General features: G+C 45.1%; 1 protein-coding gene across 2 annotated transcripts in view; it reads right to left on the bottom strand.

Annotated features, from left to right (window-relative positions):
• Positions 1-16389, bottom strand: part of PLD5 (phospholipase D family member 5) — a 365515-nt gene that overhangs the window by 205937 nt on the left and 143189 nt on the right. The window contains exon 2 of one of the 2 annotated variants that reach the window (XM_045795973.2): positions 8664-8800. In XM_045795973.2, coding sequence (XP_045651929.1) covers positions 8664-8800 — 137 coding nt within the window. Of the gene's footprint in view, positions 1-8656; positions 8801-16389 lie in introns of both variants that reach the window. The other variant, XM_087859722.1, reaches the window with a different exon arrangement.

The following is a 16389-nucleotide window of genomic DNA, read 5'->3' as shown; positions in this document are numbered from 1 at the left end:
GCTCCCCCACTCCGCTGCCTGACTCTGAGTCTCCCACTGCAGGCGACCGTGGCTGACATGCTTGTTAGCGGCAAACTACGAGCAAACGCCCTTTGCTTTTCTCATTGGTCTTCACTTATTTCCACGGGACTACATGCGTAGACAGAGAAGTCTGTCTGGAGAGGACAAGAGAACCCGTTCCTGAGGAAGAGTGGGAGGCAGGAAGGGTGAGTGAAGACCCTCAGAGTCTGAGCTGGAAGGAGAGCTGAAGAGTTCTACCAGGTGGACGCCGTTTTCCCAGTGCAATAACCTCGGATCGGCGACTTGGGAGAAGGAGGCCAGGGCTGCAGGAAAGAGAGAGGAGTGCAGGACTGGAAGCGCGCAAGATGGAGCTAACCAGAAATGGGGAACATGCTCACTTCTAACAGAGCGGGCTACACAGAGTGCCATCTCCTCTCTTTCTTCAGATCCTGCAAGATTCGCTAAGAAAGGGGCACTGGGTGGCTCGGTCCGTTGAGCCTCTGACTCTTGACTTTGGTTCAGGTCATGATCTCAGGGTCGTGAGATCGAGCCCCACATCGGGCTCCCCCTCAGCAGGGAGTCTGCTTGGGGACACTCCCTCTCCCTCTGCCCCTCCCCCCACTTGTGTGCACTCTGTCTCTTTCTCTCTAAGTAAATAAATCTTTAAAAAAAAGACTCCGTAAGAAATTGATACTGGCGCTATAAAAGGAAGAACACATCAAGAAAATCATAAAGGAACTGGGTTCGTTTTGTGTTCATACGGGCAAACTGGGGAAAGATGTCAAACAAAGCTTTAGAGCCAGTTTCTGCCAGTTTCTTCTACCTTTCTACATCTTTGCTGGGTGGGTACATTGGAAATTTATCTGTAGGACCAAGTGCTCTAGGTGTCTCAATTCTTTAGCGTTCCCTTCAGGTGCAGGTGTAGATTAAAGTTTCTCTCCCTCTTTAGACAGTCAGAAAAGTGCTCAAACACTGAAGTCAAAACCAAATGGACCGCTCTACACTTGGAAGCAACACTCTAATTTAAAAGCATGGTTGGGTTTGTCAACTTAAGGCACAATAGATCAAAGTTAATGTACATAAAGGGGAAAACTTGCAGTTTAAGAAAAGAATGGAAAATGGATAAGGTCTTCCTTACGTGCAGCAAAGTACGATGAAACTTCAAAGGGGCTATAAACACCTGCATGAACTCGTGCCCCTTCATAAAAAGAATAACGGCCCACATTTACGGAGTGTTTATTGTATGACAGATGCCATCATATGAAAGGCGTTTGCATTAACATGTTTAGTCCTTCCAGAAGCCTTTCAAGTAAGACTTGTCTTTATTGTACAGACAAATAAAAAGTGGTACACTAAATCATAAACTTGCTCAAGATTGCAAATCTAAGTGGTATAGCCAGACTTGAACCCAGGTAATTTGGCCCCACGGTCCATGTTCTCGTGTCTATAATATCAAAGGGAGGAAAAGAAAGAGGGACATTGCTCAGTCATGAAGGTAACTTAGTGTCATCTTATCGACCACTGACACCCCTGTGGGAAAATCTACTGACACCCTAGAACTTAGATTCTGGCTTTTAATGGATTCTTCATAAAAAGGAACAAGAGCTCACTGAAGAGTAGATAACACCATGTCCCAGAGCAAGAAAATTCAAAAACAGGGCCAGAACAGCTTCTTGTTGCTAGAAAGCAAGGCTGCTCTCAGAGATATCTGGAATAGTGTCAAAAAATACAAAAGACAGCTCCCACTCGCCAAGTAGTGACAATTTGGGCATGAAAAGGGAAAGCAATGATTAAAGTCCATTGGAGCAAGTTGAGTCTGTGAAGATAGCTTTAAGGTCATGATACTCAAAAAGAAAGGACAAAACACTAGGAGGTGATTGTCAATGCACAGAGGCCTCTCAGTGCTGTTTTCTAGAAATGTTATATATTGATGGACTAAATTATGGATGCCCTACACTGCAGCTGCAACTGGGTTATTACTATAGATATGTCTATAGATGTTGTTTATTTTTTTTAAGATTTTCTTTATGTATTTATTTGTCAGAGAGAGAGAGTGTATGTGCAAGCAGGGGGAGCAGCAGTAGAAGGAGAAGCAGGCTCCCCGCTGAGCAAGGAGCCCAACTCAGGACTCAATCCCAGGACTCTGGGCTAAGACCTGAGCCGAAAGCAGTTGTTTAACCAACTAAGCCACCCAGATGCCCCAGATATTGTTTATTATTTTAAATAAGAAAATAACGGATTAAGCAGAAGAAATTCATAAACCAAACTATATGAAAAATATAGAGAAGTCATTTTGTTTTTTTGAGAGGGAGAGAGAGAGTGAGCATGAGCAGGGGAGGGGCAGAGGGAGAGGGAGAGAGAGAATCCCAAGCAGGCTCCGTGTGGAGCCCGATGCAAGGCTCGATCTCACGACCCTGAGGTCATGACCTGGGCTGAAATCAAGAGTTGGACACTTAACACCTGAGCCACCCAGGAAAGAAGTTAGTTTTTTAATAGAGAAATGGAAAAATTAGAAAGCGCTGTGAAGTGTATGTAGGGAGTCTGGCTTTTGCTATACTTCTGTGGTGGTCTAGGCTACTCCTCATTGGTGAACCCACTATGGGAATTTATACAGTGGTTACCCAGGCTCAAATATGTCGTGGGTCCCATTCTAGACTCAAGTCCATCTATTTTAGAATGAAAGAAAATCCCTGGGGTCAGGAACAGTGGGAATCGTGTATGTGGACTTTGTTGGTCTAGTCCCTCAAGCTTCAAGCCAAGCAGGCATAATAAGCTAAAACGGATTTGCAGATCTGTGGGCAAGAGAGAGCCCAACCAGGACAGGAGCTGCACAGACACGGGGCTGATTTGGAAAGATGAGGGGCAAGAGTGAGGAGGTCCAGGAGCCACGGAGGTCTTAACACTGCTAAAGAACAGGTGGCAAGTGTCCATCGACATGATGAGAAGATGATGCTGACCCAGCCCAATTTTATGTTTCTGTAGCTCGTTTATGATAGTTTGCAGAAATCAGCTGCCATATTGTTTATAGCCATTGGGCCTGAGGTGCAGGAGGCGCAGGGAGAGGACTGGTTCTATGTGCATTTATCAGAGAGGTGTGATAGAAAGAAGCCCTGTTCCAGTAAGCGTGTAACGGTGCTCTGCTAAATGGGAAAGTAACGACCTGCAATGACGGACGAGAGGAGAGAGAGATACACAGCACAAAATATGGAGGCCTCTCCTCTTACCGGAAAGGGCAGCCAGCGCACACGTGAGCAGGTGTTCCACAAGTGAACGGCACCTGGGCATAAGTTCCAGTGTCCCAACTAGGCCCTGGGGATGGGATGTGTGGGAAACCACACAGGGCCCTTACCTCTTGCAAGAAGAGCGTAAAATGATCATTGAAGGCACCAAGCCACAGGATGGATGCGATCTCCACTGGCAGGTGAGGCCATTCTTGACTATGCAACGATCCCCCGAGCTCACGGAGACGCAGTTTTCTAGCTGAAACTAGAAAATTTGCCCTTCACCCCCTTCAGTAAGTCAAGTGACACGGAGGTTGATATTTATAGAGACTGAGTCAGCAAATTAAACCCATGTGGAAATGATGGAAACTACCCTGAAATTCGGTACAAAGAGGCAAAGAAATAGGTCAGAGTCGTTTACTGAGGTCAAAGATCTGGTCTCCTGGCATAATAAGGTCAGTTAAAAGGCACTTGGGAAGGTAAGAGCAGTAGTTAATTCATAGATTCGCGTGGAAAATTATGACAATTGAGAGCATCCCTACCCTACCATTGGTACAGCATTTTAGCAGCAAATAACAGAAAGGAGAAAATAAAACGCAACGTCAGAAAAAATATAAATAGGATATTTTCATAGGGAGATACATTTTTTTCAGAAAGACATAGAAGTTCGGGAAACACTGAGTGGGCAATATGATTCCCAGTAGTAATCTGTCAGAGGACAGAAAGGCATCTCGGCTAGTTAGTGGAGTCAAGACGAATTAAAGCAATGCACACGTGACCCTTGAACAACGTGGGGGTTAGAAGCACCGAACCCTCTACGCAGTCAAAATTCCGCCTGTCACTTTTGACCCCCACCCCGGAATACTAAACCACTCCCAGCCTGCTGTTGGGCAGAAGCCTTACCAATGACGTCAACAGTCGATGAACACGTATCTTGTATGTTCCGTGTGATATTTACTGTATCCTTACAATAAAGGAAGCCGGAGAAAAGAAAATGTTATGAAGAAAATCATCAGGAGGAGAAAATGCGTTTACAGGAGTGTACGTTTTTATCGAAAAAAATCTGCATTCTTAGTGGACCCACACAGTTCAAACCCGCGTTGCTCAAGGGGGCCGCTGGATTTAGGAAAGGCTGCCCCGGAGGAGATCTCGGCGAGTGGTTGTCAAAACAGCGAGAAGGGAAGGTACGGTCAGACTAGAGTGTCGTGCACTCATCCAAATTTCAGGAGGGAGGAGAGCTGCATGCACAGAGGGAGACTAACTAGGAAGCAGCAAGATCTCAGCAAGGCTGCAGGGGCAGGCTGCGCTCTGAACGGTGACGACGCCCGAAGGAGAAAAGCTTAAAGAGGAAACTCTTCCCGGGGAAGTAAGTGGTACTTGGAAGGCAAGCATCATGTGATCCTGTTAGCGCTGCCCTGGGCTGGGGTCTGGGGAGCCCGGTGCCAGGGTGAGGAGGAGGTCTGGAGAGGAAGAGGTGGGCTTTTGTGCAGAGGGGCTAAGTTGAGACTGGCATGTTGCTGGAAGCTTCTGCAGGAGGCAGCGTCGCCTTCTCCCCACCTGCCCCCCACCCCCCGCCTGCATCAGTGCCAGCGTACTCAGGGGGACCATCTCCACATCGCGCCTCCTCTCTCACCAGGGGCACCCCGGGGGATGCCTGGGAGGACCCAGGACTAAAGCGCAGTACAACTCCCTCTCCTATTGCAGGTTGTTCTGGGACTGGGGCCACGGCGGAGGCCACCCTGGGGACAAGGATGGGAGGACCCAGGAGTCAGCCAGCCTTAGAACCAGCAGTGTGGTTGAGGCAAGAGATCCAAGGAGACCAGTGAAGATTTTAGGATCCTGCAGCAAGCATCACGGACACACTGGCAATGGTCTAGTAGACGGAGAAGAAGGAAACAAAAACCGAAGGGGCTGCTAGAGAAGAGGTTCAGGAAACTGGGAGATTAGATATGCAAATGGACAATGGCCAGACTGTCTATAGAAATTAGAGTCTGCCTCACAGCTGCGGCTGCCTGACCAAGACACCAACCTCCCGCCTAAAAGAGCCAGCCTGCAGGAAGGCAGGCTATTTTCAGTAACATCCAAGATGCCAAACAATCACGTCTGCAACCCTGTAACCTCATGCCCCCAATGGCCACAGCCCTCGATTAAGAACTACCCGCTTCCTTAATTTTTGTTCCCACTTCCAGCTCGGGACCAAGCAGAGAAAGCCAAACATGCGCCCCTCAACCGAGGACAGAGGACGCCTCGATTCCAGAAGCTGCCCAGCCTCCAGCTTCCCCTGCCAACAACCCCCCACGGGACTCACCTGAAGGCCTCCCCCTTTTCCACTAGAAGCTCTCCGGGTCCTATACCCGAGTCTCTGCCAAAAAATGGTGGAGGCTGCCTGCTTTGCCAGAGCCAGCCCTGGACACTCTCTGCTCTGCGGTTGTCTTCGTTTCCTCCCCCAGAACCAAAGAGCACAGTCAGGAGAAAGCAGATTCCGGACGAGTGAGGACGCGGGAGGAACGGAAGTTGGTTGTGCAGCGAGAAGGGCATTTCTGAGGCTCTGGAAGGGACGGGGAGAGGTTTCCTATTTACCTGTTCCCTGTTGTGAGTTCCCGCAGCGTTCTTATGGGCTGCGCAATTTACCAACAAAGCCCCGTGAGACGGATTTCTTTTAATCTACTGCTTTCAAGAGAAACAAAATTAACATAGCCTTTATAACCCCTCAGGGGGGAGTGGAGGCCAAGGCCGGGGTCCCTCCTTTTCCCGTGCCAGGCCGTGCGTCCCAAGTCCTCTCTGCCATTGTCCCTGTGCTCCTGACCACGGTACGCCGCTGCCTCAACTGTCTCATTATTCACTGTGCTGTGGCTGGTTCTTCTGTGCTTCCATGCTCTGTAAAGAGGCATTGGATGAAATAATGAAATGAATATCCTGTCCAAATTTACAGTCAGTAAGTGGTATAATGCAGACCTGAATTCAGATCTTTCTTTCTTTTTTTTTGTTTTTAAGATTTTTATTTATATAGAGAGAGCGAGCACGAGCGGGGGTGGGAGGGGCAGAGGAATAAGTAGACACCCAGCTGAGCAGGGAGCCCGATGCGGGGCTTGATCCCAGGACCCTGAGATCATGACCTGAGCCGAAGGCAGCTGCTTTACCGATGGAGCCACCCAAGCATCCTGAATCCAGATCTTTCTGATTTCAAAGTCTATGGCCATTCACTGCATTAGGCTTACTTGGAAGTGCAATAGTGAAATGGCCATTAAATGTATTGACTTGAGGCGGTCAGAAGAGTCGGCTGGCATGTTGGGAAGTACACTGTAGTTTCTAAACACGACGGCAAGGGACGGAACTGACGGTCAGAGGCTGTCAGCCAGGGACAGGAGAATGGGAGACGGTTCTGGAATTAGCTGGTGGTGTTGCCTATCACATGGTGTGAGTGGACAATGCAAGAAAGTTCCATCAAATTAAAATGAGAACTATCAGGAGCAGATGGTGGGGGAGCGGGCTCTCTGACTGGAGACGGGCTGGACGCAGCACAAAGAATGGCCATTACCCCACCTTGGTCCTGTGCGCTGGAGAGAGGACACAAAGCAGGGGCTCCTCGGGGTGAAGTTAGAGCTGGCAGACGGACAGGCAGTGCCTACTGCGTGGCTGAGAATGCAAGATGACACACACATGGCACAGGGGAAGAGGCTGCAGAAGAGAGGGGGACTGGAGGGGCTGCGGGTTCTAGAAAACATGGCTGCGTGGAGGGGCATCCCAGTGACCAGGCCGTGACCCCAACTCCCCAGGGGCCAGGCTGCCGGGGAGTGGTGGGTAATTGGAAGAATATGTTCCACATCCAGGGAGAAGCAGTGTTGAGTCGCTGGGATTTCATTATTGCTTGAGGTAGAGAAATAAGCAGACCCAGATTCCAGCTGTGTAAGCTTCAAGTAAAAATCAGACTAAATTACAGTTTCTTGCAAGTGAAAAGAATAGTTCTAAGGCTCCCTCTTTTTTATTGGTGTTGAAATCTACAAACACCTGCTAATGTGAGTTAAAAGGTCCTGCGAACGTGGTCTTACAGAAGTTGCTACAGTGTGACCTTTATAAAGCTGCTTCTTGGTGGCCGGGCTTTGCCATTCCAAGTACTCAGCCGACTTCGTCACCAAGAGAGGTGAGAGGGGGCAGAGCCACTCCACAGAATAAGAGGAGTCACCGGCCCCCCGTCCACGGATGTTTCTACCTGTCGTGTCACTGGATTCCCAGAAAGTACTGGTGCAGGAGTGAGTGTTCAGGAGGGAGATGGTGACCAGCTGCTATTGTTCTGTTGCTTTACTGAAAATCCCAGCACAATTGTTCTCCCAAATTCAGTCTGGGAAGTAAAGACACGTAAGAACCCCTTTCCAACATCTTAGAATAAATCTAGAATGTACGCTAATTCCTCTCTTGTATCCTTCGTTCCATGTCTAATACTGTTCTCTGGTAACTAGACTATAACGTAACATGGGCTAGAAAACAAACACACTTCAGTGGTCTTTTCCAGACATTTTTTATGCCACACATTCAACCCTCAAGGCAAAGTCTCCAAGATAAAAACCCACATACACGTTACCAAGTGCTTGTTGATCTTAAGCTGGAAAAGAGGGGCACTTAGACTAATGCTTGCCCCAGGGAAAAACTACAATTAAAATTCATTGTAAGCTCTAACTCGTGAGAACTCTCTGGTGAATTACCCTGACTTCAGCTCTGCAGCAACATGTAATAAAAATGGGCTTCTTCTCTATCTGCCCCCTGCCGTGGTGCTTGCCTACACCCTCTCCATGACCTTAAAAAAAAAAAAAAAAAGCAGCTCATGGAAGAGTTGGATAAGGAGATTTATGGGGATAAAACCATGCCCCGATGGCCCTGCCAGGTAGGAATAACATCCCCAAGGAAACGTTATTTAAGGTAACGGACGAGACATAACACGTAGATAAAATGTAAGCTATTTCTAGATTAATAACAAACCACGCAGGACATGGAGCTAGAGGAGAAGCTGCGTGTCTTCTTACAGACATGCTGATTTATTTCGTCCTGGATCTTCAGCTGCCATTTTTCCTGAGAGGTGCGCTTTCTGAACTGCCACTTGATGTGACAACTGGCACGGTGTCCTTTGTCCATTTGGGGCACTCATGTTTGCCAGGATCCTCATGGAAGAACCCAAAACCTCATTGACAGAGAGGGGTCTCCAGAAATGCCAACCGTACAAAACTTCATTCTGTCCTGCAGGATATGCCCAGATTGTAAAGAACCGTCATTGATGAAATCATTACTCATTTGTATTCCCTCAGGCAAAAAGATAAGAGTCATGCCTCAGCTCAACCCAAGGGGACACGGCATGATCACATGACCTTAGGATATTTTTCTCTCCGCTGTCTCGCGCCTTTGCTTTTCTGCCCGCCCCCTAAAAGAGAAGTTTTGTTTGTTACCTCTTACCGACATTTATTTTGACAATTTTTTTCTGAAAGTCCATCCTCGTCCTCTCCCATGATGTCCACGGCAGAAAATATCAAGGCCACGAGAATGGCAAAGCAGCACACCAGGGCAAATATCACGATGCACTTCTGCTGGGACTGTTAAGAAAAAGAAGGAAAAGAAAAGTGAGATGCAGCTTTCGCTTCGGAAACTCAGGATTGGACAGCTTTTTAAAACCGTCTGGGAAACAATTACTTTCATCACTGCCAGTAGGGCTGCCCTCGGAGGGAAATCTTTTTTTTTTTTTTTTTTTTTTTTTTTTTTTATTATTAATAACGATTTTTTATTATATTATGTTAGTCACCATACAGTACATCCCCGGTTTTCGATGTAAGGCTCGATGATTCATTAGTTGTGTATAACACCCAGTGCACCATGCAATATGTGCCCTCCTTACTACCCATCACCGGTCTATCCCATTCCCCCACCCCCCTCCCCTCTGTAGCCCTCAGTTTGTTTCTCATAGTCCATAGTCTCTCATGTTTCATTCCCCCTTCTGATTACCCCCCCTTTCTTTATCCCTTTCTTCCCCTACTGATCATTCTAGTTCTTATGTTCCATAGATGAGAGAAATCATATGATAGTTGTCTTTCTCTGCTTGACTTATTTCACTAAGCATTATCTCCTCCAGTGCTGTCCATGTTGTAGCAAATGTTGAGAACTCATTCTTTCTGATTGCTGAGTAATATTCCATTGTATATATGGACCACAACTTCTTAATCCAGTCATCTGTTGCAGGGCATCTCGGCTCCTTCCACGATTTAGCTATTGTGGACATTGCTGCTATGAACATTGGGGTGCATATGGCCCTTCTCTTCACTACGTCTGTATCTTTGGGGTAAACACCCAGTAGTGCAATGGCTGGATCATAGGGTAGCTCAATTTTTAACTTTTTAAGGGACCTCCACACGGTCTTCCAGAGTGGCTGTACCAACTTGCATTCCCACCAACAGTCTCTTCAATAAATGGTGCTGGGAAAATTGGACAGCTACATGCAAAAGAATGAAACTTGATCACTATCTCACACCATACACAAAAATAAACTCCAAATGGATGAAAGACCTCGATGTGAGACAGGAATCCATCAAAATTCTAGAGGAGAACATAGGCAGCAACCTCTACGACATCGGCCAAAGCAACCTTTTTCATGACACATCCCCAAAGGCAAGAGAAACAAAAGATAAAATGAATTTATGGGACTTCATCAAGATTAAAAGTTTCTGCACATCCAAGGAAACAGTCAGAAAAACTAAGAGGCAGCCCACGGAATGGGAGAATATATTTGCAAATGACACTACAGATAAAGGACTGGTATCCAAGATCTACAAAGAACTTCTCAAACTCAATACACGAGAAACAAATAAACAAATCAAAAAATGGGCAGAAGATATGAACAGACACTTTTCCAATGAAGACATACAAATGGCTAACAGACACATGAAAAAATGTTCAAAATCATTAGCCATCAAGGAAATTCAAATCAAAACCACACTGAGATACCACCTTACGCCAGTTAGAATGGCAAAAATAGACAAGGCAAGAAACAACAATTGTTGGAGAGGATGTGGAGAAAGGGGATCCCTCCTACATTGTTGGTCGGAGGGAAATCTTGGTGCTCCTTTCTCAACACAGCCGTCGACCCCCCACGAAGTATGTGAGAACCTGCTAAATTATGCAAGTGCCGTATCGAGGCTTCTGAATGAGTTCGCGCTCCCTCTTTCTCATTAAAAGCAGTCCAGAAGCTCTGGAGATCTTCCAGAGAACCTTCTACAACGAGCAGTGCGAGGTCCATAAGTACACATTAAAAATAAAAGAGTGGCTCAGTAATTATTCTCTGTCCCCTGTTATTATCACCACTCTATGCAAAGTCTCTCACTCAAACTCTGTATCCTCTTGCTTCTCCCATCTTGTCTTGCTCTGAGACCTTTATTTCGATGGCTCCAGGAGAGATGCCCCTGGCAGGTCAGGATGAGTCCCCCACTTTGATCAAAAATTAGATCTATCAGATGCCAGCATCTTGGGTCACGTAACTAACATGGCTCATTTTAAAATGTTGCACGCAGTCATAACCAACATTCATACTCTTGATACGATTTTCACTTAGAAAGAGAAGCTGAAGGTCCAGCCAATTTTGTCCTTATCTTTAGGGCCAAGTGTTATATTTTGAGACATCCTTGTCCCCAGGGGTTCATGGCCGCAGGTGGCAGAAGACGGGGCCGTGGTCACTGGGCAGCAGCCATGGCCCCCAGAACAAATAATTTTGCCTGCATTGTATTTATTAGATAAATCCAGATGGAGAAAAGAAGAGAAAGAAAAATTTTTAATTTTAATTTTTAAAAGTGCTTCTGAAGCTTTTAGGGATTATTTACGGGAGGGAAAAGAGTGATCATCGACCAGACAGCCAGGAGAAATTCCCTTAGTGAGGAGATACATATATGTACACACACACACACACACACACACACACACACACATCAGAGATCTGTCGAAACCAGCTAGCTTTGCTTCTCCCACCACCCCCCTGTCCTTTATCCCCAGAGCCACAGGATCTCCAAAGAACCAAGGATCATACCCAAGCTCCGGGTCCAGTTTGTCCAGGGACAGGCTCAGATTACAGATTCTAGGGACAGGTGTTGTCAAGGAACGAAGGTGCCCGTGTGACCAGTCCCTACCAGCTCAGATGGCTGTTTCCATCTAGAGGCTCTGTCTTCTGACTTCCCTCAGGTGTCCCCTCCCAAGAAAAGCTGGTTCCAAATCCCTTCCTGCCTGTCACCGTGGCTTCTCTTACTCCCCACCGAGGGAGGAAGTGGGGGAAAGCCCATGTGGCACACGACCGTTGTTCTTTGCCCCTAGGCCCCTGGGATCTTTAAGACACGGGTACATTTTATTCTTCCCATCCCAAGCCCCCAGCACAGGGCCGAACAGATAGAAGGTGCCCAAGAAATACTGACCGCAGACAAAGTGAATGACTGAAATGAAAACCACAAGGGCACACGTCAGAGGATGGAGAGTGACTGAAGCTTTCGAGACTCAGGGGTGGCCTTCCTGAGAATCGGCTGGCTTCCGTATTTTGGGGATGGTGAATCTCGCGGCTTCTCCTTCATTGTTCCCTCTGTGCTTGAGCTGGAGGCAAGTCCACGCACCGCATTTACCAACTAGAGCAAACCCCACAGAACTGTGCATTCATCCTGCCCCTCTATGTTCCATTCATCCCTAGTTTCTCTCTCTTTTTTAAAGATTTTATCTATTTATTTGACAGAGACTGAGAGAGAGCACAAGCAGGGGGAGCGGGAGAAGGAGAAGCAGGCTCCCTGCTGAGTGGGGAGCCCGATGCGGGACTGGATCCCAGGACCCTGGGATCATGACCTGAGCTGAAGGCAGACGTTTCACCGACTGAGCCATCAAGGTGCCCGCATCCCTAGTTCCTCATTAATTTTATTTTTAAGAAGCAGCATGGCGAACTGGTTGAGGGCACAGACTTGGGACCGAGATTGCTTGGATCCCTCCACCTACTGGTTCTACGCCCTTGGGCAAGTTATGTAGCCTGTGAGCTTCAGATTCTTTGTCAGATGGAGAGGACGACCACGAAATAATAATAACAACTGCCTCACAGGGTTGTGACTCATGACTGCGTTAAACGAGATACTCTAGGTAAAGTCCGTGGCCCAGTATCTGAACAGAGAGCACCCAGTGAGTGCTTGCTGCTGGACTATGTGCACCACTGGCAGCGGCCTCCAATATTTTGGAGAAACAAGGTAAAGATACGAAAAAATAAAAAATATACAGGGACGCCAGGGTGGCTGAGTCAGTGAAGCCTCTGACTCTTGATTTCAGCTCAGGTCATGATCTCAGGGTCATGAGATCGAGCCCCGTGTCGGGCTCTGTACCGGGCTTGAAGTCTGCTTGAGATTTCCTCCTTCTCTCTCTCTGCCTCTCCCCCAACCCCCTCTCTCTCTCCTTCTCTTAAAAAAAAAAAAAAGAGTAAAAGAAAAACAGAAGACAAAAAGTATATGTATAAGAGAGAAGCAGAGTGATAGAGGCAGAGGAGAGGAAGACATGTGAAAGAGAGAAGGGAAATGGGAGATGAAAATTGTCTAGGATAAAATTTTTGAGAAGTTCTTCTAGCCATCTCTGACCTCAAAACTCTAAAGCAGCATTCCTCAAACTTCAGCCTGCATCGAAATCACCCGGAGGTCTTGTGAAAACACACACTGTGGGACCCCATTTCCAAAGGTTTTGGTTGAATGGTTGAATTGGTCTGGGGTGGGGCCAAGAATGTGCATTCCTAACAAGCTGCTAGGGGGCGCTGTGCTGGTGGTCCGGGGGGCCAGACTGCGAGGTACCAAACTATCACCCATACTAAGTCCCCTGGGGAGGGGAGAAAGGAGAGGGGAGAGAACATCCCAAGCAGACTCAGCACTGAGCATGGAGCCCGACACAGGGCTCGATCCCAGGACCCTGAGACCACGACCCGAGCCGAAATCAAGAGTCAGATGCTCAACCGACTGAGCCACCCAGGCGCCCCTCCTTCAGTTCCTTTTCAAACAATAAAGGGATCGTGATAAATACATCCAATGTGGAGGCTTAGAAATAAATAATTTTTTAAAAAATTTTTAAAAAATTTTTGAATGAGTTTTCTCCTGCCCTTTACTTTTTACTCATTATTGATTTTCATTGCTTGTATAATCAGAAACTGTTTGCTGTTAACTGTTTTGAAAAAAAAACCCACATAATATAAAAAAGGAAATAAATCACTCCCAGTCCCACTCGGACAAAACTGCCAGTAGCATTTTGTTCTCGTTCTTTCCTGTTTACTATGTCTACTGATCTAACAATCTGAAGATGTTGGTATCACTCTATATACAGTTTTGCATTATGCCTTTTGTACTTGATTATGCTTCAAGGTCATTAAATATTCTTCTAAAGCATAGTTTTAAATTGTTGTATCACATTCCATCGCATGGATATGTCACTGTCCCCTTTATTCTGAGAACTTGTTTTTTAAAAAGCCACTCATTTAACAACACAAAAAATAATTAAACATTTTTGTTATTTTACCCTATTCCCCAATAAATTATAAGCAGAAACAAACAAAAAATATTTAGAGTGGGTTAAAGCAATATAATTATAACACATTAATCTAGTCCAGAAGAGTCTCTCACCCAGGACGATATAATTAAACATTATCTCAAAAAGAATCCTGAAGAGAGCAGCATAAATATATCTTGTCAGGTACATTAGTGGGTACAGGATGAATACATCCTAATAAAGTTAATACTAAATGCTTCACCCACAGCAATATTGATCTGTTCCCTTTATTCTGAATTTTATGATGAAATAGTCAATAAGGGCTCTAGTTAATTTGCATGCTGCTAGAAGTACTTTGATGTAGTAACCCTCACAAATTTTCTATTAACTTCTATTCATTTAATTCCATATTATCTTATTCTATTAATATGAACTGACCTAGTTATTTTCATTTTAATTCACCAAAGAAGAGAAATTCAGACTCTGATACACATTTTTAAATGTCTCCTTGAAAGAATGTACTAGAACGATATAAGGTCAGACCACTACTTTCCTTAGTCTCCTTTCTTTTACGCCTCATCAAAAATGAAAGATTCTGTTCAAATGACAACCTAAGAGCCTCACAAATGACACCAAATTCCAGGGTACCAAGACATTTATTCATTTTCAAATCCTTAACAGATCATTTCAGACCATTCAGGAATCAATATGAAACACACTCTTCTGTTTTTACTGAATAGAATCAAAGTACGCAAAGTTTTAAGGAGAGCCCATTAACATGATTACAACCTCAACTTCGCTGATGAGCTCAACCAATTAAAAGAACACAAAACTTGAAATGCTATTATCCAGCATCAGTCTGTACTTTTCACTGGAGTTTGTACTGAAACAGTTTTGAAAAGAATTGCTTGCTTGGTCAAGAAATAAATCTAATTATGCTAACACCAACAATATTTACATATCATATCCTTACCAAATACATTTCACCTTAGTATAGAAAAAGAGATGTATGACCTCTAAATGGGAAAGAGTATTAAATTTGAAACTTGGGAGAACTATCTATTTCAGCTTGGGCTTTTATACCATTTGCTAAACTCTTAAAAGGAATTCGCACCCATGTGCCTAGGGGTAAAATATACATTTGCAAAAATTAACCATAAATTAAAATTGTTCATATTATTTTTTCATTCATTTACCGTGGCAATTTTTTAAAACAAAATCATGGTGAAGTCTTAAAAATAACCATTTTTTATGTGTGCAGCTTTTAATACCTACAGAGCTGGAAGTTCTAGTACAATTATTCTCCATGCGGAAGATGTCAAAATTAGGACTCAAAGACACTGGGTTACTGTCCAACGTGATTCAACCACTTGGAAACAGTCCAGGGATTTAATTTAGGTCTTCAATCTGAAATCTCTAGATCTGGTCTATAGATACAAACTTTTTCCTTTTCTGGTTTTCTTTTCGTGACTTCATTTTCTACTTAATTTTTGCTATGATTATTTTATTAGTTTTATTATTAGTTTTTAGCTAACCAATTCCCATGTAGCTCATTAATGTAGAAATGAATACTGAACATTTGGCTCTAAGCTGTGGAGACAGGGCATTCTTGGACCTTTAGAACTTTCCTATGATTCTAAATGTGTTCCCAGCTTGAGTACCTAGACATGTTCCCAGAAAAAAAAAATAGGTCACCCAGAAGATTCACAGTAAACTTAGCTGATGCCTTATCAGTCTCCTGAAAAATGATCACATTCTGGTACCATAGTAGAAAATCTAGACTGTAAATTACTTAAGGGCTTTGCTTTGAAAATCCCCTTTTAAAAGAATTGTCACTTCACTTTCCATATACACTTTGACATTCCCTGGGTCCTGTTTTAGAATTTTTCTCTTCTTGTTTTGTGCCCTCTCCCTGAGGGACTCTAATTTACTCCCAAGCCTTCACTGGCTATATATACTGGTAACACCCCAGAGTATACACCAGCTTAGAGCACTTGCTGAGTGCCAGATCCACACTGAATGAGTTTTTCTGGAAGAGTCGACCAATCTAAGTCTACCAGTCTAAGTTGAGAAGAAAAAGTGGGTATTTTAGAAAGGCCAGGTCAATTAGAGTTGACAAAACAGAGTAGTAGAGAAAGGAGACCTTTACAGGCACAGAGTTGTAGAGATCTTCAGAGAGTCTCCTGAGTCCTCAGTTAAGTACTGATAAGTATGTGCATATAAGGAAATTACCTGAGGTCTGGAAAAAGCACCACCTGAAAGGAACAGATGAAACAACCCCTAACCAAACACACAACCAGGAAGAGCTGCTGTTCCCACTATCCAGAGTGGAAAAATCATAATACATGGGGCATCAAGTAATCAGGAGGATACTGTATCTAGAAAATTGAAAGGGGAGGGACGCCTGGGTAGCGCAGTCCTTAGGCGGCTGCCTTCAGCTCAGGGCGTGATCCTGGCGTTCCAGGATCGAGCCCCACATCGGACTCCTCCCCTGGGAGCCTGCTTCTTCCTCTCCCACTCCCCCTGCTTGTGTTCCCTCTCTCGCTGGCTGTTTCTCTCTGTCAAAATAAATAAATAAAATCTTAAAAAAAGAAAAGAAAAAGAAAATTGAAAGGGGAAAAATCAGCCCTAGACTCAACACTGCTCTCCCACCTAAAAA

The sequence above is a fragment of the Ursus americanus genome, chromosome 2, assembly GCF_024610735.1.
Source record: "Ursus americanus isolate L20-20 chromosome 2, mUrsAme1.1.p, whole genome shotgun sequence".
Classification (NCBI taxonomy): domain Eukaryota; kingdom Metazoa; phylum Chordata; class Mammalia; order Carnivora; family Ursidae; genus Ursus; species Ursus americanus.
Note: the sequence above shows the minus strand (reverse complement) of the source record. Positions and strands in the feature narration are given on the sequence as shown.